The sequence below is a fragment of the Uranotaenia lowii genome, chromosome 2 (assembly GCF_029784155.1).
Source record: "Uranotaenia lowii strain MFRU-FL chromosome 2, ASM2978415v1, whole genome shotgun sequence".
In the NCBI taxonomy this organism is placed as follows: domain Eukaryota; kingdom Metazoa; phylum Arthropoda; class Insecta; order Diptera; family Culicidae; genus Uranotaenia; species Uranotaenia lowii.
Window position 1 is genome coordinate 85,978,383 of NC_073692.1, and position 24,623 is coordinate 86,003,005.

The 24,623-nt window shown below is 39.8% G+C and overlaps 2 protein-coding genes and 1 long non-coding RNA gene across 3 annotated transcripts; 2 read left to right on the top strand and 1 right to left on the bottom strand.

The window, feature by feature from the left end:
- Positions 1-4,083: 4,083 nt before the first annotated feature.
- On the bottom strand, positions 4,084-5,139 carry LOC129749100 (uncharacterized). Its single transcript, XR_008737923.1, has 4 exons — positions 5,023-5,139; positions 4,676-4,956; positions 4,402-4,610; positions 4,084-4,311 (listed from the first exon to the last, which is right to left on the bottom strand). It is a non-coding gene; the product is annotated as an uncharacterized LOC129749100 (long non-coding RNA).
- Positions 5,140-6,564: 1,425 nt separating this feature from the next.
- LOC129741628 (uncharacterized) lies at positions 6,565-8,937 on the top strand. Its single transcript, XM_055733367.1, has 3 exons — positions 6,565-7,076; positions 7,132-8,820; positions 8,934-8,937. Exons 2-3 carry the CDS (start codon positions 7,223-7,225, stop codon positions 8,935-8,937), a joined length of 1,602 nt encoding a protein of 533 aa, XP_055589342.1. The 5' UTR covers positions 6,565-7,076; positions 7,132-7,222.
- A 40-nt stretch (positions 8,938-8,977) lies between these two features.
- Positions 8,978-13,417, top strand: LOC129741629 (uncharacterized). Its single transcript, XM_055733369.1, has one exon. The coding sequence runs from the start codon at positions 9,284-9,286 to the stop codon at positions 13,415-13,417; it is 4,134 nt and encodes a 1,377-aa protein (XP_055589344.1). The 5' UTR covers positions 8,978-9,283.
- The last annotated feature ends 11,206 nt before the right edge of the window (positions 13,418-24,623 follow it).

Genomic DNA, 24,623 nt, shown 5'->3' on the forward strand with positions numbered 1-24,623 from the left:
TCTTACCCAGAATATCTGGCAACACTTTTTGTTTGTACTCTTTATTTATTGAGGGATTAACCAGCTGCTTTCACCCTCCGAAAAATTAATTCAAAATATCATACATGTCAAATTTCACTTATTCCACACTTTTTAGGGGCCGTTCAGATACCACGTGGACAGAAAAATGAGATTTTTGACCCCCTCCTCCCCCTCCGTGGACAAGCGTGGACATTTGGCAAACCCCTACCCCCCTCCCCGGATGTCCACGTGGACAGATATCAAATAGCTTTTTTGAAATACCTATGTTTTGACAGTTAGAAAACACCACTTAAAGCCTTTTTGTTATTGAAAAGGCTGATTTTGAAAAAAAAAAACGAATAAGAATTTCCTGATCAAAAATAATTTTAACAATTTTATATTTCTAAATTATCATACTTATCACTTGCGTTCAAGTAGCTACTAATTGTTTAAACTTGAATTGGAGCACTTTGCAATTTTAAGATTTTGATTTAAACATCTTAATATTTATTCACCTATAGAAAATATTTTGAAAGTAAGTATGTCCACGTGGACATGACCCAAACCCCTACCCCCCTCTTCGTGGACAAGCGTGGACATTTCCATACCCCCCCCCCCCCCCCCCCCCAGTTGTCCACGTGGTATGTGGACGGCCCCTTAATGAATTTTAACACTTTTCCTTCACTTTCTTTATCGTTTCTTAACACTCTTTCTAACGTTGTACCGTTGATCAATCCCGGTCTCTGGATGTTGTATTTTTTTTTTTTAAATGATGTGTTTAACAGTAACAACCACGTTGCAGGTATCACACATCGGTGGTTCTTCATGTCTCAGTAGATAATCTTACGTCATTCTGGTATGTCCTATTCGTAGTCTCGTAAGGATGCGTTGATCTTTTTTGTTTGTTACATCTTTCCATTTTCCGGTTGTTGACTTTATTTCTCTTAGTTTGTTTGTTCTGTTGCTCCTCCATATTCGGCTGTGTTGCTCCGAAATTTTTGATTTTATCCATTTTAATGCATCATCTTTGGGTGTTCCCATTGAGAGCATGACATTTTCTCTGCCTATATTCGCGAGGTTATCTGCTTTTTCATTGCCGCTTATACCCGTGTGACTTGGGATCCACACGAAGGTAATTTTATCCAGATTGCAGCTTTTTTTGAATTTTCTGGATTATCGGGTGTTTCGTCCCGGATTCTAATGCACTCAAAATACTGGCTGAATCCGTGTATAGGACAGTTTGTCTTGTGGCATCTTTTATGGCATAGTATATCGCTATTGCTTCCGCCGAGAAAATAGAGAAAGTTTCTGGTAATTGCATAGACCTCTGTTGTGTTACCACGAACCTAATTTGAGTAGTTTCGCTTAACCGTGTGATGATGTAAACATTTGTACACTCAGAATCAAAACAACCCAAAAATAAGAACGCCAGCGCATCAAAACAAAGTTCGACTGGCGTTCTTGATTTTGGGATGCTGTCAATGCACCAAAATCAAAGTTCGAAGCTCGAACTGACCACCTCAAAAAAAATTTCCCTTTATTTTCAGTTGGTTTCGTTTTGCAAACAAAAAAAGTCAGTCGCATCGAATACAATCTCTGGTAAATTGCTTCAAATTTGATAAAATTTTATCATACTTAATTAATTTTAATTTATGGAATTCCAGAAAACGTTTATTCGTCGATAATATTCACATCATGCCTCCAGCAAATTTCCGGATGGAAGAACAACCAATGGAAAACCGGAATAAGCGGAAGACGATCTAGAACAATCGCAGAATTTGCCATTCCCCTATTGGAAACGGGACCTTAAGATATCACTATGCTAGGTAGTCTCAGGATTGTGAGGACACGTGAAGTTCCTAAGCGCTGCCAATCGAGTTTTCGACATGACATGAATTCAGCTATTCTGCACATCAATCGTAGCCGTGGATACTATCCACTGGAAAGTAAATTCCAGTGACGATTGAAGTCTGGTTTTCCTTCCGGATGCATCCTGCAGGTCAGACTTATTGATTTGAGGGATGAATCATCATAAAAGGATGAAAATCCGTAAAAAAAGACCCATTGATTTTAAATGAAAAATGTAAGTTTTAAAAGAAAATATAAACAAAAATATTGTCTTTAATAAATTTTTATAACCCCTTTCGATATTTAGTTCATCAAAGGAAAAAATCCCAAAAGAAGGAGGAGTAGGTGCTGACCATTTGGAAGCGCACGCGTGTTTTTTCGCTCGTTGAAACTTTTGAAATTTTTAAAGTTTATTTTTCTGCCAATACTGAAAATTAATTTTAAATGGTTTTCGAAACTACCGCCGAAATAGAGTCTTTGAATACACCGGCTAGCAACATTCGGGAAAGTGAAATAAGTGTTATAAAACTAGTTCTGAGCTTGACTATTCAAATCGTGTGAGAAGATATATTATTTTGGTGCTTGGATTCTTGCCCTATCGTGTTCATTGATAGAATTACACAAAATGATAAAATAGAATTGAATTTGTGAAACGTTTATGAATAATTCTTTCATCAATACCGTTAAAAAGCCAGTGATTCTAAAAGTGCGGTTGCGGAAAACTGTAGGGGAGAGTGAGGATACTTGATCCCCTTTTCTTATTTTCACCATATCTTTTTGGAAAAATTTAGCAACTCGCCGTCTTTGACATTTTCTGACAGCTTGTAACTTCAAGTTTCTATGCTCCAAAAATTAGAACGATACTTGAACCCGTTGATGAACTAGAAGCATTTTCGTGGGAGTAAAAAAAATGCGATTTTTCAGAAGTTAGGGGAGACTTGATCCCCTATTGAAGAAGACTTGATCTTTTATTCAGGAAGCCCTAATCCTTGTCTAAAAATCAATTGGGTCAATTGTCAATTGACCATGTTTGTTCTCAATGTTCAGAATGTCAATTGGTCATGTTTGTTCTCATTTCACAATTTACAGCAGACATAAGAAGAAAATTCTATAACTTTGTCTCAACGCTAACAACATTGCATACTTAAAGGCGCTTTTTTTAGAATTAAGAGAAAATTAATTATTTTTGCTCTTTTCTTCAGACAATTATTTGATAAATATTAGTTTTTGGATAAATATAAGTAATTTCGTAATCAGCAATCATAACGATCAATTCAGAAGAAGAATATGCCGTTTGGAAGGGGGATCAATTGTACCCAACTCTAGGGGATCAATTGTACCCATGATCAACATTTTAGAAAACTTTTTCTGAAAAAAGTTGAGAGTTTTCCATTGCTTTGAAAATATGGCATTATGAAGTTCATTTTACGCTTGAACGATTGATACATTGGAACAAATATTTTTTTCATAATTTTCCCATGTAAGGAACATTTTAAAATGATGAAAAAAGATCTTCAAGTTACATTTTGTGAAATTTTTCAAACAAAGTTCAATTACTCAAACAATTATTTTGTTAAAAAAATTTAAACTACAAGCATTGTTATTTTGCTAATTTTGGCACATTTTTCTAGAACATTTGATCTTTGCAAAATATTCCAGTTTCGAGATATAGCTAAGGAATCAAGTATCCCCAGGGATCAAGTATCCTCATTCTCCCCTATTGTGTAGAACCATAGTTTTCAATGCATGTTTGCTAGATTCAACCCAATCACAAGAAAAAAAACGAATATCAGGTTTTTATAGTACAAAATTGGAAAATAAAACAGTGATAATAGTGAAATTGAAAAATGATAGAATAGGATAGAATAGTTAGCAGAATGAGGGGGAGAAATTTTTTTTTCCTAAACGTTTAACGCAACAATTTTTGTTTTGTTTTGCTTCACGCAGAAAAATTTATTTTAGAAACAATAAGATTTCGAACGAAAATAATAAAATTTTTGGTTGGGAAAAAGCACAAATATATTTCTGGTTACACTGACTAAAAATATCGATTTTAATTAAACTTATCGTTTGATTTAAAATAAAATACATCCTTTTTGAAAATGATTCATGATTCTTATCAAAATAAAAATTTTTTTGGGTAAAACACATAAAAATGCCATGATTCAAAAGTATATACAAAATGTGGATCATAATAACAGCAATCTTAAGGTTTAAAGAAATTCAGTATTCCAATTAAAATAAATTGCTTTCAAATTTATGTTTATTGATGGAATTATCGGATTTTACAAACTGGTTTTACTAATATAATTTATATATTTTTTTTTAAATCAACATGCCGGTAATGACCACAGCTTTGATTTGTTGCCTCTTTCAGCCAGATTGCGGCCCTCAGATATCTACGGCAACAGTGCGTCCGGGACGTACTACCGGAATCTTTCGTTGGCTCTCGGGTCGTAGCATCTGAAAATGGAAAAAAATGTTGGAATAGTTCAGTACAAACTTTGTTCTAACGGGGCAGTTTTCTGACTATTTGAAAACTTTGACACTTACCATGATAACTGCTGGCCGATGGATATATTTATTTCGTATAATAACCATATACCCAGCCAACATACCGTTCGGTGCCGTAGAATGGCTAGTCTGTGAGCTGGTGTTGTCCAGTGCATCTCCTTTAGCCGGAAGCAGGAACTGGTTCGGCCAACAACGATATGCTTCCGCCTTTTTTTCTGCCGATGAGGTTTTTGGCGGCAATGACAAACCTGGGGGCGCAAAGAAAATCGTTTTTTTTAGAGAACACGAATTACCAAAACTACAAACCATTTACCTGGAATTCTGCTTCCATTTTTTTCCTGCTGAGAAAGTTTCCGTCACACCGGGATCAATATCGATCTGCAGAATCGAGTCATCTTTTTTCCCAGCTTCAGGCAACAGTTGCAGCGGTACCTCTTCCAAATCCTCCCAAACGGTGTTGCTGTTGATAATGGCATGATTACCGAACCCGGATCATCTCCATCGGCTTCCAAGGATGGCACTGGGTGTATAACGGAAGTCAGCAGCAGTCGATGGTTTCCTGAACCAATGAAAGGCCTCAAAATCTGCCATGTTCTGAAATGAAATAAAATAAACGCTGATAAGTAGAAGGTAGAGATTTCCAAGGGTAGAAATACTTACCTTCCAAATTATTCCAGCCGGTTTCTACTGCTGATGATAGCCTCCTAAATGACAGTTTTTGCCATGGATATTCGTTTTTTGTTAGATTTTTTTTTTCTTTTTTTCCCATATTTCAACCTATCGTTTGCAAACACACACTTATTGAAAATAACCAGGTTTTCGATTAAAAACGAACTAAATTTTGATTTCAAGTAATAAATAACGAGTGTGTATAAATAATAAAATTTTGTAATTATTTTCCATCGATTTTTTCATTGAAAAAGCTGAAAAATATGCATTGAAAGGACAAAATAAAATAACAAAACGTTTTGTTGAACTGACTCCCCATCTTTTTTCTGCGTGTTGTTATGAACTGCGCTTCGTATGTTTGAGTTTTGGCTTGCTATGATTTAAATGCGGATTGCAACGTGTTGTGATTAGCCGTTTTTTTTTTTTTTTGTTGTGATTAGCCAGCAGATGGAAAGCCTACGGAAGAAGTATTTTGAAATGGAGCGAGTATAAATTAATTATTAGCACAAATTTTTGGACCGTTTAAAAATTCACGAAACCTTTTATGGGATACAGATAAGTATTCTTTCATTAAATGAATTCTAGTATCCTTTTCAAATGGTACGAGGTAAGATTTTTAGAACGTGTAACTATTTTTTCTTATTATATTTTTATTAGTATATTCTTATAAATTCAAATAGCTTAACTCTATTTAAGGGGTTTTGGTGGGGGGTTGGACAGGACATCGAACGATACGAAAACTGATATACGATGGATTGTGGAATTAAGCCAGCCGGAGTATCTCGGCAAATTTTGAATCTTGAGAAGTATACTCGAATACTATTTCAGAATTCTTCATTTGTGTCGAACAGTTGGAAGGGAGTAAGATGAGCCAAACCTGTCCCAAGCCAGTGGTAACGGACCCCTTGGTTGTAATGCAATTATTGTTGATGAATTAAGAATGAACAATATTTGAATGCGCGATCGAGACTTCCCGTACCGACTCGGGTCGAAAGACCTACCAGCCACTGGTGGGTTTAACTACATACATACAAAGGAAAAAATCCCAAAAAAATCTCTGCCGCATGACATGCCCCAAAATTAAGTTGCAAAAATGACGTTTATTCTCAAGTTTGGGAAAACCCCCTTAAACTCATTTTCATCGGGAGCCAGTTTCATCCGATTTTGCGGCATTTCACCTGGTTTTGGGTTTTACCGGCCTTGAGTGTACAGCGTTTATCATCATCACCTGTCATCAGCAATCATTGATCTATTGTTCTCCATTGCGAATTGAACAACAAGCAAGATGAACCAAAACGAACAATGTTTTGTTTCTGCTGCAATCAGCAGCAATGTGGGAGTGGCTAAGGATCCGCTGAAACTTTTGAATTTTTTTTTTTTTTTGTTTCGATTATAGTCGTTTTACCATCTGTGACGACCTCTCGGACGTAGCGTCTCCATCAACAACACCCAGAGTAAATACTTTTTAACATCGGGGTGTCAACATATTAATTTGAGCGCAATTATAGATTATCGCAGACAAGGATAGTAAGATCAAATAAGAGCAGTTAGAGTAAGAGTCATTTCAAGAAGAATTAAAGTCAGGAAACTAGCGGAAGTCGCAAGTCGAGTTAGCATCTTGTTCACATCATATAAAGTCGAATTATATATCGTGTATCAGTGCCAGAACACCAAGTAAGCTAATTTATTAGATTCGTTTTCGAACAACAAGCTAACACAGTTATCACTACAGGAGGCTCAAGTTGACCAAAACAACGGTCGTTCCATAAATCGTGCCAATAGACATCTTATAGGGAATCCACGTGCCAGTTGGTTGACCCCTAGAAGGTAATTTCTGAAACAACAAAAAATATAAAACCACAAAAGAATTATAAAAATGTATGTCACAGGTTGTCGCGAAAATATCAGCTGGGCCCACAGTTACTGTAAATTCATAGCTCGCAAAGTTCAACACTCGCTGTTCAGGATAACAAGGAAAAAGGAAGATTAGAAGAAGTATTTAGTAGAAGTTGAAACAGAATTGAAAACAAGGAAAATTAGTAAACGTAAGTTAAAATTTATTATTGATATGTATTCCCGCTAACTTACAAAATGTTTTAGGATATTTTAATATACCGAATTCTATTAAAACGTCGGAATCTCGTCTGTTTCACTCTACAAATAACATTAAAATATCGTTTAGTTATCCAACATGTCGAGAAAAACTCAAACGGGGAAGTCTGTGAGATATGATGGAACTTCGAAACACGGGAACTCACCCGCAAGTAACTGCAAATCGTGTGGAGGACCGGAGACCGAGGAAATGGTCCAGTGCGACAGTTGCGATCGTTGGTTCCATTTCCAGTGTGTGAACGTGACGGAGAGTATTGCGGAACGACCGTGGAATTGTGCAGATTGTACCAGCCGTTTCGAAGAACGTAATCCAGTGAGTACTTTTAATTTCCCCCCTAATGTGCCACCGGCTCGCCGTAGTTTAAGCCACACGCATCCTGCGGAGGAGAATGTCGCAAATGTTCCCCAAACAACTGAATTAATGAGTCAGTTATCGATTCCGAGCACCAACATAGCACCTAGCTCGATTTTCCCCCCACTTTATAACGCCCCGACTATTGCATTTGCCCCATCTCGTAACATTAACCCAAGATTGATATCCAATCAAAATACTCAGTCAATGCCCATCAGTACTACGTCTTGTTCAAATGCGGTCGTGTATCCTAGTACTATGTTGAGTGCGCCTGTGCCTAGTGCCGTTGTTTCGATCTCGAAGACACCAATCTCGTCTAGAAGGAATGCCCTACCAGTGACCGTGGGAAACAAGTTGCCTATTCAACGTGCGAATGATGAACGTTCCCTTCGGAATGAAGGTCCAGCGAATCAACTGCAGCAGAAAGCGACGACAAGCTCCCGGAAGTCTACAGCTAATCGGGCCATTCTACTGGAACTGGAGAAGTTAAAGGAAGAGCAGAAACATCTTCAAGAGGTGCACAAACAGCAGATGGATAACATCAACAAGCGCTATGAATTACTTGCAGAGTTGGCCAGTGAATCATCTTTAGGATCCGTTGCTGAGGAAATAGGTTTGGATTCAAAGGTCGAGGATTGGCTGGACCAGTCTGATGGGCAAAGAGTACGTCCGTTCGAAGAGGAATTGCATTACCCACTCACTCACAGAAGCACCCACAATGTAGCTGGTCCACACAGTTATAGCGCACCGAAGCAAGCAGTTAATCAACGACATTCCTCCGGGAAAATTCGTTTCGAGCCACAGATACAACCAACAACGTCCGAATTCCAAGGACGTCATAGACCATCATTCGAGCACCCGCCTGGTGAATCCGCGCAAGACCATCATCAACTTGGTAACACCCAACTCCAGACAGTAAAGGATCCATTTTTCCCCCAGCACCGATCAACACCACAGCACTCTCACTTTCCGAGTGTAATGAGGAATGCAGAAATTGGTGACCTTACAAACAGTCGCGCAGCAGCAAGGCAAGCCTTTGACAGGGAACTTCCAACTTTCAGCGGGCTTCCTGAAGAATGGCCCCTTTTTCTATCCACTTTCAATACCACTACATCGATGTGCGGATTTACGCAGGAAGAAAATCTAATCCGGCTTCAGAAATGCTTGAAGGGCAAGGCATTTGATGCAGTTAGATGCATGCTTATGCATCCATCTAATGTTACCAGCATAATCTCCACGTTACGGATGTTGTTCGGCAATCCAGAAGTTATTATCTATAGTTTGATCTCGAAAATTCAATCGACCCCTGCTCCACGAGCTGATCGGTTAGGAACGCTTGTAGAATTCGCGCTATCTGTAAAAAATTTGTGCGCGACGATCGAAGCGTGTCAGCTTGAAGCATTCACATATAATGTTACTCTAATTCGTGAATTGATAGATAAGCTTCCCACCCCATATCAAGTGGACTGGGCTAAGCATAGACGTACCCTTATAGAAGTTAACCTCAGCAAGTTTTCTGAATGGCTCTACGATTTGGCCGAAACTGTTTCGCCAATTGTTTCCATCTCATCTAATGAATTCCGACTATCCAGAACGACCAAAAAAGGGGTTGCCTTTCTAAATGCGCACTCTGAAGATGATCGCGTCGATTTGAATTTTTCTCCATATGCAACACATGAAGAACAACGGAACACCGACGACATTACAATAAACAGAGTAACAGAAAGGTTCTGTCTGATCTGTAAAGGTAACTGCCCAAAGGTCGAAGAATGTAAACGCTTTGTAGAGATGACTTACAAGGCACGTTGGGATGTGGTTCATGAATTCAACCTCTGCAAACGATGCCTGAGAAGGCACGGACGCAAGCCCTGTAAATCCCAGAAGCTGTGTGGACAAAACGGTTGCGATTATAAGCATCATCCATATCTTCATAAACACGGAAGCGAACCAAACGTACAAGAAGGTCATATGCACCATCATTCTTCGAATCAAGTTTTGTACCGGGTGGTACCCGTGATCCTATATGGACCCGAGAAAAAGCTGCATACCTACGCGTTTCTTGATGATGGTTCATCAGTTACTCTGGTTGATTCAACTATCGCAGGGGATTTGGGAATCAAAGGGAAATTGGAACCCCTTTGCCTCAAATGGACGGGGAACAGAACTCGGCAGGAGAAGGAATCTGAAAACATTTGGATTGAAATCTCAGGTACAGAGAAACATCATAAAAGGTACGAGCTTCCAGAAGTGCACACTGTGAAGAACCTTGATTTGTTCCATCAAACATTGGACATGGAACAGCTCAGAAGACGTTATCATCACTTAAAAGGTGTTCCAGCAAAATCTTATCACGATGTACAACCTCGAATCTTGATTGGAAGTAATAATGCGAATTTGGGTTATGCATTAAGAGGTCGAGAAGGTAACATGTATGAACCTGTAGCCACTAAAACTCGGCTCGGATGGATTGTGTACGGTGGAAGCGACAAAATAAGACGACAATTTCCCGGGTTTCAATGTTTCCATCACTGCGAATGCAGAACAAACAGCGACAATATACTTCATGAGGCAGTGAAGGAGTTTTTTGCCATAGAAAAGGCTGGTATTGAAAAGCCAATTAGACTAATCGAATCTAACGATGATCGTCGAGCACGAACTATTTTGGAATCACTTCAGCGTACCGACAACGGTCGTTACAAACTACGTCTACTTTGGAAGTTTGATAAATTTCGATTGCCAGAAAGCAGAAATTACGCTCTTCGTCGAGCACACTGTCTAGAAACTAAATTGAAAAAACAGCCCCAGCTAGCAGCGATATTGAGCGAAAAAATGAAAGACTACGTTTCGAAAGGCTACGTGAGAAAACTGACTGACGATGAACTTGCTGAAAATCGACCACTTGTATGGTATTTACCCATTTTCCCAGTTTTCAATGCTAACAAACCTAATAAAGTTCGAATGGTATGGGACGCAGCCGCCAAAGTCCATGGCATCTCTCTAAATTCAATGCTACTCAAGGGCCCCGACCAGAACTGCGCTTTGACCGACGTGCTTATTCGTTTCCGGGCGAATCGGATTGCGGTTTGCGGTGACATTCGTGAAATGTTTCACCAAGTTCTCATATCCGAAGAAGACCAACACTGCCAGCGATTTCTATGGAAGGACAACGTGAATGATGCTGAACCCAGTACCTACGTGATGCAAGTGATGACGTTTGGGGCAAGCTGCTCGCCCAGTTCTGCGCAGTACGTGAAAAACTACAACGCTCAACAGTACCAAGGCCAATACCCTCTAGCGGCAGCAGCGATAACAAATAGTCACTACGTCGATGACATGCTACTGAGTGTGGAATCGGAACAAGAAGCAATTCAACTAGCCAAGGAGGTTCGTTTCATCCATGCGCAGGCTGGATTTGAAATGCGAAATTGGTTGTCAAATTCGCGGGCCGTTGTTACAGCGCTGAATGAGTGTGGTGAGAACGAAAAAAGTCTCAACATTGGCGATCAGACGTCTACGGAAAAGGTATTGGGAATGTGGTGGTGCACATCGACAGACTGCTTTACATATAAGTTGTCTCCGAAGCACGAGGAAGATCTGCTGGCTGGAAAACGCGTACCTACAAAACGTGAGGTGCTTCGCACTCTGATGGCAATTTTCGATCCATTGGGATTCCTTTCGAACTTGCTCATCGTTCTAAAAGTTATCCTTCAAGAAATTTGGAGGTCAACCGTTGGATGGGATGACCAAATCCCGATGAAACTCTTCGATGATTGGCTACAATGGTTAAGTGTGCTGCCAAGAGTTAAAGATATCAAAATTCCTCGTTGCTATCTTTCCAACCTTTCAGTAAATACAGGAACTTTAGTAACTTTGCATACATTCGTAGATGCCAGCGAACTAGCTTACGCAGCCGTCACGTACATTAGATTTCAACAAGGCGATACTGTGGAGTGTGCAATAGTGGGAGCCAAGGCTCGAGTTGCACCACTAAGATTCCTCTCGATTCCAAGAATGGAACTGCAGGCAGCCGTTATCGGAGTTAGATTGGCAGATACCATTTCAAATGCGCTTTGCTTTAAAATAAATCAGCGCATTTTCTGGAGCGATTCTCGAGACGTTCTATGCTGGTTAAGGTCCGATCATCGACGTTACTCTCATTACGTTGGTCACAGGGTTAGCGAAATACTCGAAACTACGCAAGTTGGCGACTGGAAATGGGTGCCTACAGAAGAAAACGTTGCTGATGAAGCGACTAAATGGCAGCGTCTACCAGATCTTAATAGTGAATGCCGCTGGTTGAATGGACCCGAATTCCTGCGAGAGGACGAAGCAGCTTGGCCATGTGAGCGGTTTGGAAAATCGTATACAGAAGAGGAACTTAGACCGAACGTCTCTTGTAATGTACATTCACTTCTTCCTGCACCCTTTATACAATCGGATAGATTTAGGAGTTGGAACTTGCTCCGGCGAACAGCAGCCTGGATTCTTCGATTCGCGCACAATGCTCGATATAAAAAGTACCAAGAAAAGTGGACTGGTCCTCTCTCGGGAAAAGAACTTCACCGGGGAGAAGTGTTGATGTTTCGACAAGCTCAGAACGAATTTTTTATAGATGAAATAAACTCACTGGCGTCAACATCTCCCACACCTACCATACACAAATCAAGTCCAATCTACAAGCTGTGGCCCTTTCTTGATGATGAACAAGTCTTGCGAGCCGCAACTCGAATCGAAGCATGTGAAGCAGCTAGCATGGATGCGAAAAATCCAATAATTCTTCCGAAAGATCATCCAATTTCTCGACTCATAGTGCAACATTATCATGTAAAGTTCTATCATCGCAACCATCAGACGGTAATAAACGAACTGAGACAAAGATTTCGAGTGACACCTAGGCTATCAAGCCTATATTGGAAGGTGCGAGCAAACTGTCAGCTGTGTAAGAACCTAAAAGCCGCTCCAAGACCGCCTCGTATGAGTAATCTACCATCAACAAGGCTTTCGACATTCACCAGACCATTTTCCTTCGTAGGCATTGACTACTTCGGTCCAATGTTCGTTTCTGTCAAGCGTAGTACTGAAAAGCGTTGGGGCGTCTTAATAACTTGTTTGACCGTTCGAGCAATACACATTGAAATCGCACACTCTTTGTCAGCTGAGTCATGCATCATGGCTCTTCGAAATTTTATGGGGCGGCGAGGCACACCAACCAAAATCTTTAGCGACCGTGGCACAAATTTTATTGGGGCAAATAAAGAGCTCAAGGTGGCACTAGGGGAAATGGATCAAAAAGCTCTCTTGCAGGAAATTTCAAGTCCAGAAACAACCTGGTCTTTCATACCACCCGTTTCCCCTCATATGGGAGGATCTTGGGAGCGGATGATCCAAACAGTTAAACGAAACTTGAACCAGATAAAACCTAAGCATCAGCTCAACGACGAGGTGCTTCGAAATTTGTTAGTTGAAGTGGAAAACACCGTGAACTCTCGACCGCTTACTCACGTTTCATCGGAGGATCCAGAACAACCAGTATTAACTCCGAATCATTTCCTCGTTGGATCATCGAACGGACTAAAACCAGCTTCGCTATTGGACGACAGTGAAAAGGCCGTTAGAAGAACGTGGCGATCATCCCAGGTGGAGGCAAACATATTCTGGAAACGTTGGGTACGCGATTACCTTCCTGATCTAACCCAACGCTCTAAATGGCATACCCCTGCGGAACCCATACAGGTGGACGACATCGTGGTTATAGTCGATGCTAATCTGCCAAGAAACTGTTGGCCGATAGGTAGAGTCATCTCAGCGGAAGCGAGCTGCGACGGAGAGGTACGAAAGGCCGTGGTTCAGACGGCTAATGGAATCTACGAACGACCTGCAGTGAAACTAGCCGTATTGGATGTTCGACGTAAAACAGAGTAAGCCGTGGGTTAAACGTCTTACTGGGGGGGAGTGTGACGACCTCTCGGACGTAGCGTCTCCATCAACAACACCCAGAGTAAATACTTTTTAACATCGGGGTGTCAACATATTAATTTGAGCGCAATTATAGATTATCGCAGACAAGGATAGTAAGATCAAATAAGAGCAGTTAGAGTAAGAGTCATTTCAAGAAGAATTAAAGTCAGGAAACTAGCGGAAGTCGCAAGTCGAGTTAGCATCTTGTTCACATCATATAAAGTCGAATTATATATCGTGTATCAGTGCCAGAACACCAAGTAAGCTAATTTATTAGATTCGTTTTCGAACAACAAGCTAACACAGTTATCACTACAGGAGGCTCAAGTTGACCAAAACAACGGTCGTTCCATAAATCGTGCCAATAGACATCTTATAGGGAATCCACGTGCCAGTTGGTTGACCCCTAGAAGGTAATTTCTGAAACAACAAAAAATATAAAACCACAAAAGAATTATAAAAATGTATGTCACAGGTTGTCGCGAAAATATCAGCTGGGCCCACAGTTACTGTAAATTCATAGCTCGCAAAGTTCAACACTCGCTGTTCAGGATAACAAGGAAAAAGGAAGATTAGAAGAAGTATTTAGTAGAAGTTGAAACAGAATTGAAAACAAGGAAAATTAGTAAACGTAAGTTAAAATTTATTATTGATATGTATTCCCGCTAACTTACAAAATGTTTTAGGATATTTTAATATACCGAATTCTATTAAAACGTCGGAATCTCGTCTGTTTCACTCTACAAATAACACCATCTTTATGGCATTCGCGACTTTATCAACGTTGCAGTTGGCGGATCGTTATTGAAAAACTTATCCGGTACAACTGTGTTCGATGTTTACTCTTGGGCTCGAACTCGCGGACATCGGCTCAGGAGACAACAGACTTGCCAACTGAGCTATATCACAAGCCCTGAAACTTTTGAATGAAAAAGTGATATTTTCACTAAAAAATTCATTCAAAAAAAATTGTTGGAGATATTTGTAAGCTGGATTTACGAAAGTTCTGTTTTGGAAAGCATTTTAACAAGGAAATAAACCTGGTTGAAAAAAACTGGAATTTTATCCTGTTATCTGTTAACCAAAATGACAAATTTGATGTTTTTTTCTGGAATCAATGAAGTGTTTGAGTTGTTTTTTTGTACTGGAAGAAGATTTAAAATGATTTAGATTTTTTATAGATTTATTTAAGAGTGGTATTTCATTAATGAAAAATGCACTTCTGGAATGTCTGCTCTTATCTGAGAGCTGTTAGCACATTTTTCGAAAAAAATTGCAAAAAAAATCGAATGTTTTTCTTTCGGCGTGTCTTGCAAGTACCTTTTCATGACAAAATTTTGCCCAATAATTATTAAAAAATAACATTAGGAGATACTTTTCTTTTAATTATATGCCTGTTCCTAAAAGCTTCCCAAATTCTCTAAACTCTTGTAGCGGTACTGTTTGGTTAATATCTCGGATCAACACCTCCCCTCAATTCGCAGATTGAGAATACTGAACAGCATTCATGAACGCATCAGCTGGCTGATCCTCAGTAAAATTGTGTTTCAAAGACAGCTGACCGCTTCTTACGATCTCCTTGATGAATGCATACTTCACATACCGATGCTTCCTCCGCTGATGAGTCCGCGCCTCTTCCAGATACTGGATGCAAGAGATGTTGTCTTCCATTAACGTGAAAGGAGTGCTAACCACGCCCAATTCACCAAGGAAGTTTGTTGACCACAAACCTTCCTTGACCGTATGGCAAAGGGCTGCTATCTCAGCTTAGGTCGACGACAGACTGACCGTCTGCTAACGTTTCGTTGACCACGAAATAAGATTCTCGAGAATCATGTAAGCGTAACCTGATACAGATCTTCGATCTTCGGAGTCGTTGGCAAAATCTGCATCAGCATATCCGATGAGTGGTTCCGATTTCGGGTTTCTGCGGAATTCCAACGCCGTATCGGTCGTACCTCGAAGGTATCGCAGAATACGCTTCAGGCCTTGCCAGTGCCTATCCGCCGGGCTGGCCTGGTACTTGCTCAGTGCGCTAACCGCAGCACAGATATCTGGCCTCGAAGATGTCGCCAGATATTGTAGACAGCCGATCAATTCTTTGAACGATTGTTTGGTGATAACTTCACCATCGTTCAGCTTTGTCCAGCGAACGTTTGTGTCAAGCGGTGTGCTTACGGGATACAATCAGCCATACCGAATCGTTGCAGAACCTTCCTGACGTATCCTGATTGCGAAATCTCGATGACGCTATTCGGAAAGTCTCGCTTGATGGTCATCCTCAAGAAAGTCTTAACTTCCAGGAGATCCTTCATCTGGAATAGTCTTCCTCGGTCTTGATCAAGATAATCTCTGAAACGTCTTTTCCGGCAATCAGTATGTCATCCACGTACAGGATGAGCCCTCGCTTGCAGGATCGGTAAACGCAGCAGTCACTCTTCAACAGATAGAAACCAATTTTTCTTATCTCGTCGTCGAATCGCTGATTCCTTGCACGACCCGCTTGCTTCAAGCCGTACAGGCTTGATTTTGATTTGTTTGGATTAAATTCTACGCATAAAAAATGAAAAAATATACCAATTTTGTATCAAAATTTAAAATCAACGAGCTTATTTCTAGAAAAAAAAAATTTTTGATAAATTTTTTTTTATTCAACTGACCAAAATGTGTACCTAGCGTAGATTATTTTTAATACCAATGCCTTCAAAAGATGCGGATTTTTGTGCACTTAAACTTTGCTGAACAAAGTATGTTGTTTGTATCATCGTGTGAAGAGCTTTTCACAGTTTAATCCTTAAAAAACACAATTTATTATATTTTTATTTGAGTTATCAAATTCGTTTTAATAAAAAGGAAAGAGTGGCGTAACGTGGGCCATGAATATCTCAGCTGTGTGTTGAGATAAAAATCTCAATCCAACTGTCATTGTCGCTGCTTTGCGTAGCATGTTTTTCTATATGTTGTTGAATTATGTACGTATCATATACTTCTTTTATTTAACTATTTAAACAAGATCCCGCTAATTGCATCCGTGGGAGACCTAAAGTACATAACAAAAATATGCTCATACGCTTATGATCTTTGTTAAGTCATGTTCTTTCACGCTGAAAAGGAATTTTTGATGAAACATCAATAAGTCACACAAACGCAACCAATTTCCAATCATAGCTTGTGAGGAATCATGGGCCACACATCTAAATGAATTATGAAATTTCAGTTTTTGGACAACTCAAAAACTTTGCACGTTACTTAATCAATTTGGATTTGGTGGCCCACGTTTCCCTACTATTTTTGAAAGTCAAAAAAAATTTCTTTTTTAAACGGCCAGAATTCAGCAAATAAATGTATGTAATAAGAGACACCCTATTTTAAAGACTTTTTTCTTTACTCATCATACCATTTTCATCCAAACATCTATCAATTTAATTTTTAATTAACTATCATGAACTCTCCGATTAATAAATGATTTTGAAAGTTTGAAAAAACTGTATGGAACGTAATTTACTCAAAGAAATAAAAAAGTTATTCGAGTTTGTGTGTGACAACTTACGTTTATAGATATGGTGGTATCGAATAAAAAATCAAATCAATTTAATATTCCATCATCACCCTTATTACATTTCAACTGTTCGACATATGTGAATTAGCTGTAAAGTAGTTGGTTTGTTCCTGTTTGCTATTCTGTCCTCAATTTTCCTGTACCACATTTTAGTGAAAAGGGCCAATATGTTGTTGTTCGGTTAGTTGGTTTGGTGGGATATTAAATTAAATGGAGCGAAATCCACAAAATACATTTTGGGGTGGTAAAAATGCAAGTGTGTGTACATCGCTTGCCGCTACATTTCCGCATCGGACTCTTTTTGGGTGCTTCCGTTGTTTTCGGAATACCAATGGACTACAATCGCAAGATTAATGGTCCAAAGGTTCACGTGAGGTTGCAGTGAGCGATTAATAACGTTATTCCCCGGCCCAAGAAGTAACGCGTCCCAGTTTTTATGATTGAAGATAGGAACGAGAAAAGTTTTTTATAAATAAACTATTCTAATTGGAACTCTTTTAATGAAAGAAAAAGAAATTTTCTGTTAAAGATGACAATTCCAACGACATTGATTATGCCTAGTAGTTTCATCCATTATATTGCTTAGAAGATCCCAACATCAACCCTCGAATATTTACGTCTATGGTTGTTGATAATTGATTTTTTTAAATTTAAGTCATTTATGACCAAAAATCTTTTTTAACAAAGATCCTAATTTTATCATAAACATGTTCCCAGAATCATTATTCACTCATGTCTCAGGCTTGTTTTGGGGAAATGTTATCTGTTCAAAGCAGCCAATTTCACGACAAGATTCGAACAAAAGTGGATTAATTATGATGCCCGATTGCTTGCCCTGGTCCTGAAAAAAAGGAAAGCGGCCGCTCGCTCGTTCAAAGTTCAGAGTTTCGATTTCTTTCATCCTTGACTTGTTGGTTTTCCCAGCCTCCAGTAAGGGAAAAAAGGACATCTTTTCATGTTTACATCATTATTTTTTGCCCTCGTTCGGCCATTCATTTTGCCGTCCTGAACTTTGCCATCTTCTTGCCGGTGTAAATGTGTTTTCTTATTTCCGTGCTTTGTCTCGGGAAAGGTTTTTGTTTGTGCGCCGGCCGAGGAACCGAGGAAATCTTATGCCCGAGCCGAATAATTAGATTCAGGTAATTTGGGGCGAATCGTTCGATAATTTATGGCAAATTTTCCGAGACTTACGGTTTCTCATTTCTTATTTACACCTTCTTTTTCGGATTGGGCTGAGCTGGCTCGGGTCGATGATTCGTTCTGTGGGCAGGAAAATCCAAAGAGTTTTTCTTTGTTTTAATCCACTTCGGGTGTGGAGGATTTGTCTGCAGATGGAGCTGGAATAAATTTGCGGACGCTGTTATTGCAAGGGTTTTGTATTATTCGAGACAAACAAATGGACGGAATCCAATATCGGGTTTTCATTTTGTTGCTCCTCGAATGAACCGTTTTAAACCTTACCTTTGCTGATTTAAAATATTCAATTGGATCCCTAAGAAGTCTGCCAATTCGTTTTGAATTGACTCGTTAGGGTTTTATAAATGATTTCTAATTAAGAATTCTAGATCGAGAATCTTTTAAAAAGGAAATTTGTTCCGTATGTTTGACACTATTTAAAAAAGTATTCACATCGAACTTTTGTTGTAATGTGTTCAAGTTTTTTTTTTAACAATTTGTGCGAGAAAAATGATGGTTTTATTAACTTCTTGAAATAAGTATGTAACAAAGAAGTTTATAATAAACTGATGCAGCTAAGATACTACTTAGGTGAAACTTAAAAGGCGAGTATCACAATCTATCTTAAAAATTACAAGATTACAATTCAGTGTATTTATAAGTATGCCAGGCGCGATAATTAAGAAAATAACAAAGATTTTGAAAGCTATATAAATCAATAAGACTTAGACGTATTTTGAAAAATCGAGAATATCACAAATTTTCAAAGGTTTGGAGAACTAATCCTTTTTTAAATAAACAAATCCGTTAGTAAACCAAGCAAATCTAAAATTCAGCTCGTTTTTTTTTATTTTCTTGCAGCACTGAGCAGATGTTGATTCGCACTTTTCAAACGATGGTTGAAATAAATTCGCTGATCGACACTTAATCTCAAGTCCAAACAAGTTACTGGTTTTTCCTCTGACAGATCCAAGATCAATGTGAGTTTATTGTTTTAAATGATTGGGACTTATCCCAGAAATTTGATTAGCATAGTATTCAATTTCCAAAGTGTTTATAATTTTATGAAAAGCTTCCACAAATCTTCATTGACGAGGTGTATTACGTTGTTTATTGGAAGTGATTGTTCAGAAATGCTTGTTTGAGCATATTCAACTCAACATTAAGCTCTTCTGTGTTTTGACCATGCGCGGTCCAAACCGTGGAAAAACCGTTAAAAATGCACGAAAACGCTCGGACTTCTTTGAAAATTTATAAAATGTTCCTTATCGGTAAACTTTTGAATTTTCAAAATTTCAACTCCATGGGAATGTTTACCAAACAGAAAAGGTTAAATTGTCGTTAAAGTAAGAAATTCACATTGCAGTCCAATTTTCTGGGGTGATCAATTTTTCAATAGGCACTTCAAAAGCGTATTCCTTCTATTAAAATTATTAAAATTATTATTATCACTTTGACGCATAACTCAAATGTTCTATATGTAATCATTGAACTATCCATCGACAAAAATTTAACACAACACTCGCCGTAACTCAAAGAAGCAAAAGTTGTGGAAGTTTGAAATTCGCGGTCCGTAATGTGTTAATGTTATGCCTCTAAAACCCATTTATTCGCTGAATAATTCACGCAACTTTATTTTTATAATTATATACCATTTCGGTTTGACGAAAACTTTTATCGTTCAGGAAGCATTTTTTACATTTTATATTAAAAAAATTTTCATAACCCCATTGGCTAGATAATTTAATTTCAGTACTTTTCTGTAGCAAATATTGAGCATATTTGTCAATCTGTTTTCATTTTTCCAAACCACGTTAAAGCGGAGTAAAAAAATTTCTTTTCTATCTTACATAGGATCATTTTTTTCGAAAAACTAACTCCAGAATCGTGTTATTTTTAGATCGAAAAGCACATGGACCAAGGATTTCTGACGCCACCTTAATTAAAGTTTTAAGAAAATTGTGTTCATTTCCATGGTTTTCTCATGTTTTGAAGCTTGAGCGTATGTACATGTAGCTTTCTAAAACTGCCTGTCAAATGGTTGTCATTAGTATGGAACTAATATGGAATTAGTATGATTAACAGATTTTGAAACATTCTGCCCAAAAATAGTTGAAATAATAAAAAAAAAATTTTTTAATGATCCCGCGCCGATCTACCGGTGCATAGGGCCGTGGTAAAAGACCTCCACTGTTGACGATCCGGAGCCAGCGTCTTCACCTGGTCCCAGTCAAGATTCTCGTCGACAGTTCGGATTTCAGCGGCTAGGCTTCGCCACCACGAGTTTCTGGGTCTGCCTCTTCTTCGATGTCCTTCTGGATTCCAATCTAGCGCCTCTCTGTAAATCTCGTTTTCATCTTTCCGCAGCATGTACCCATTCCATCTCCACATACGTTCCCGAATCTCGATTTCTAGCGCCCTTTGATGATACCGGCGATGTAGTTCCTCATTCGAGATCCAGTTGCCAGGCCACCAAGCGCGGATGATATTCCGCAGGCAGCGGTTTACAAATGCTTGCAGTTTTCGCGTCATCACCGCATATGTGCACCAAGTTTCACACCCGTACAGCAATACGGATTTGACGTTTGAGTTGAAGATTCGGATTTTTGTCCGTAGAGAGATCTGGCGTGACCGCCAGATGTTTCGGAGACTCGCAAACGCAAATCGGGCCTTTCTGATCCGGGTTTCGATGTCTTTCCTGGTACCACCATCAGGCGTTATCTGGCTACCAAGATACTGGAAGCTCTCCACTTTCTCAACTTGTTGCCCAGCTACCATGAAACTGAAGGGATTTGCTGTGTTGATCTCCATCGACTTGGTCTTTCCGACATTGACTTTGAGACCTGCTGCCTTGGAACTTTCGGTGAGGTCGTCGAATTTGCTCTGCATATCCCGTTGTGTTTGGGCGAGCAAAACAATATAGTCAGCCAGGTCAAGGTCGATCAATTGCTCCATTGTTAAAGGATTCCACGGCAATCCTCGGTTCGATGCACAGTCGATCGACCCAGTCAAGATCTCATCCATCACGATGAGAAAAAGTAGCGGTGATAAGATACATCCTTGTCTCACTCCAGCAGTTACCGGGATTGGTTCGGACAAGACACCATCGTGCAAGACCTTGCACGAAAATGCCTCGTATTGTGCTTCGATGAGATGGACTAGTTTCTCTGGGACCCCTCGTCGCCTTAGAGCCGCCCAGGTGTTTTCATTGTTAAGTCGGTCAAATGCTTTTTCGAAATCAACGAAAACCAGCAGAAGAGAGTCCTGGAATTCGTTGATTTGTTCCAGTATGATTCGTAGCGTTGTGATGTGGTCCACACATGATCGTCCGGATCGGAACCCAGCTTGTTGCCGTCGGAGTGTAGTGTCAATTTTCTCCTGGATCCTGTTCAGGATCACTTTGCAGAGTACTTTGAGGGTTGTACAGATCAATGTTATGCCTCGCCAGTTACCGTACTCTGTCAGGTCTCCTTTCTTCGGGACCTTTACGAAAATACCCTGCATCCAGTCGGCCGGGAATGTTGCAGTATCCCAGATGTCAGCGAAAAGACGGTGCAACATTTGTGCTGACAGGGCAGGGTCGGCTTTCAGCATTTCAGCAGGGATGCAATCGATCCCAGGTGCTTTGTTGGATTTCATGTTTTTGATTGCGGCTTCTATTTCAGCCAGCGAAGGCGCTTCCGAGTTGACGCCATTAATGCGACTTACTGTTATCGCTTCGAGCTGCGGATTCTGTTGGCCATCGCTATTCGTGACTCGAAAGAGTTGTTCGAAGTGCTCAGTCCATCGTTTGAGCTGATCTGTTCGATCGGTCAATAACTGACCTGCTCAGTCTTTCAGCGGCATTCTTGCATTAGTCCTTGCACCACTGAGGCGGCGAGAAATGTCATAAAATAATCGGATATCTCCATTGGCCGTGGCTCTTTCTCCCTCTTCGGCTAGGAAGTTTGTCCAGGCTCTCTTGTCTCGTCTACAAGCTCGTTTAACTGCCTTTTCCAGCTCCGCATATCGTAAGCGAGCGGCTGCTTTGGCTGACCCGGTACATGCCTGCTCAATTCCGACTTTCGCCTTTCTCCGATCATCGACCATCCTCCAAGTTTCATCCGACATCCATTCACTTCTTCTTCCACACACTTTACCGAGAGTACCATGGCTCGTCGTTATAAAGGCATTTTTGATTCCACACCACTGTTCATCGACTGTTCCGTCTGTCGGCAATTCCGAGGCTCGGGATTCTAGCTGTTCAACGTATGCCCTTTTCACTTCTGGATTCTCCAACCGGCGGACGTCGTATCGACACCCGACTTTCTCCTCGCGCCGTTGGACACGCGCAACTCTTAGTCGTATCTCGCCAAGGACGAGGTGATGGTCAGATGCAATGTATGCGCTTCGTTTGTTGCGGACATCAAGAAGGCTCCTTCACTATTTTCGGCTGATGCAAATGTGGTCAATTTGATTTGCTGTTCGGCCATCTCGAGATACCCAAGTGACCTTATGTGCTGGTCGATGGGGGAAGAGCGATCCACCGATCACCATGTTGTTGTTGGCACAAAATTCTACAAACAGCTCTCCGTTTTCGCTCATCTGTCCTAGGCCATGGCGCCCCATGATGGTCTTGATTGTCGGAGCCAATCTTTGCGTTGAAGTCGCCCAAATGGATTTGAATGTCACCCTTCGGAATTCTCTCTACCACGCTGTTCAGTTGACTGTAAAATTGTTCTTTCTCCTGCAAATCGGCAACGTCAGTTGGCGCATAACACGGGACCATTGTAAGGTTTCTAGCCCGTGTTCTGAATCTGGCTACGATTATTCTTTCTTTTATTGGTTCCCATCTAATGGGGGCTGCGTAGGCCTGCGGGCTTAACAAGAAACCAACTCCTCGTTCCCGAGTAGCATGTTCTCCTCGTATGCCAGAGTAAAACAGGACTTACCCGGATTGTGTCTTGTGTTCTCCAGTATTAGGCCAACGGACTTCGCTCAGTCCCAGAATTTCAAGCTTGAGGCGGCTAGCCTCTCTAGCAAGTTGTTCCAGTTTGCCTTGTTGGGCAAGAGTTAAAACGTTCCAAGTTCCAATTCGTGTCCCTGTTTTCATGCTAAAAGTCGTCGCCAAAGTTCCAGGTCGGTCGTTTCTTTCGTATTCTGTAACAAATTCTAGTCGGGAACAGTAGGTTGTTAGCCTAATGTCCCTATCCCGCGATGGGGCTGCCATCTTGGACTTAGCCGGCGGGAGCCGTATTTCATAAATTCAGCCGCTCGCTGCGAGACAGACGCTGTTTGAGCCGCCCCTGACCTGGACTACTTCCATAGCCAGAACTTATGTCTGAGTCTCAAAGAATAATATGTGTGTTATCATTCTTCTTGTCTTTGTTCATGTTTTTAATTATTTTAACATAAAAACATTAAAATAATCAAAAACATAAAATGGTTGGGCCTACCATGGAGCAGAGGACGCAGAGACATCCGGAACACAGGAACAGAATCAAAAATAATTGATCTATTACATTATATTGAACATTGGATAAGTAAAAGTTAATGTGTATAAAAGATTGTGTAAAATAAGCTCTAAAAGATGTAGGAATTATACTTAGCTTTCATTTATCCTGCTTATGATGATTTCCTTATGAACATTTGCTTAGGTAGATTTCAGCAACCCAGTTGGTTGCACTCCCCCAAAAAAATTGAAAAGATCGCAACAATCACAACCATTTAAATCACAATTTTCCCAAGGCAAAAAATATAACCTTCATTTTGTAATGAGTTTCCACCTCTGATACCGAAAAATTCACATTCAAATTCGTTCTAGAACATTTCTGAGCCCACATGCATCAACAAACTTCTTCTGCATTCTTCTTCAACAAAACCCTTTTTTTCAATTTTTGTTATAGCTCGTTACGAAACGTATGACTGATAATTTTCATATTCTTCTTGTTTCGCCATATAATTAAAAAACTTTGTTTGTTCACATTATATGTAATAACTTCTTTGTAATAAAAATTTGCTGCACATGGAGCAAACATAGCATCGACCTATTTCTTTGACAGCTCACAAATGGGTCCTCCTTGTTTTAAAATTCCTGCAACACCAATTTGGAGTTCAATTCGGGGAGAAAACATTTTCTTTATTACTGCAATTGGACGAAAAACTTTTCGGATAAACCGGACTTCACTACAATGTGAAATTATTACGAAAAATTTTCATTTATCTCGAAAATTAAAGTGCAAAAAATTTCACGAGCGAGAAAAACACGACCGCACTCGATCAAGGCTTGCTTAGATCCTTATTGATTTCATTTTTCATAAAGTAACAAACTAAAAACACACATGTATAACATAGAGAGGCAGAAGAATTTTTTTCAATTATTTTTTTGTTAAAGAATATCATTGCTTGTTAAACATGATTTCAACAACCTATTCTATTCCTTAATGAAATAAAAGC

Coding starts and splice junctions, on each gene's coding strand:
- LOC129741628 (XM_055733367.1), top strand. CDS start 7,223: ATGTCGAGAAAAACTCAAACGGGGAAGTCTGTGAGATATGATGGAACT.
- LOC129741629 (XM_055733369.1), top strand. CDS start 9,284: ATGACTTACAAGGCACGTTGGGATGTGGTTCATGAATTCAACCTCTGC.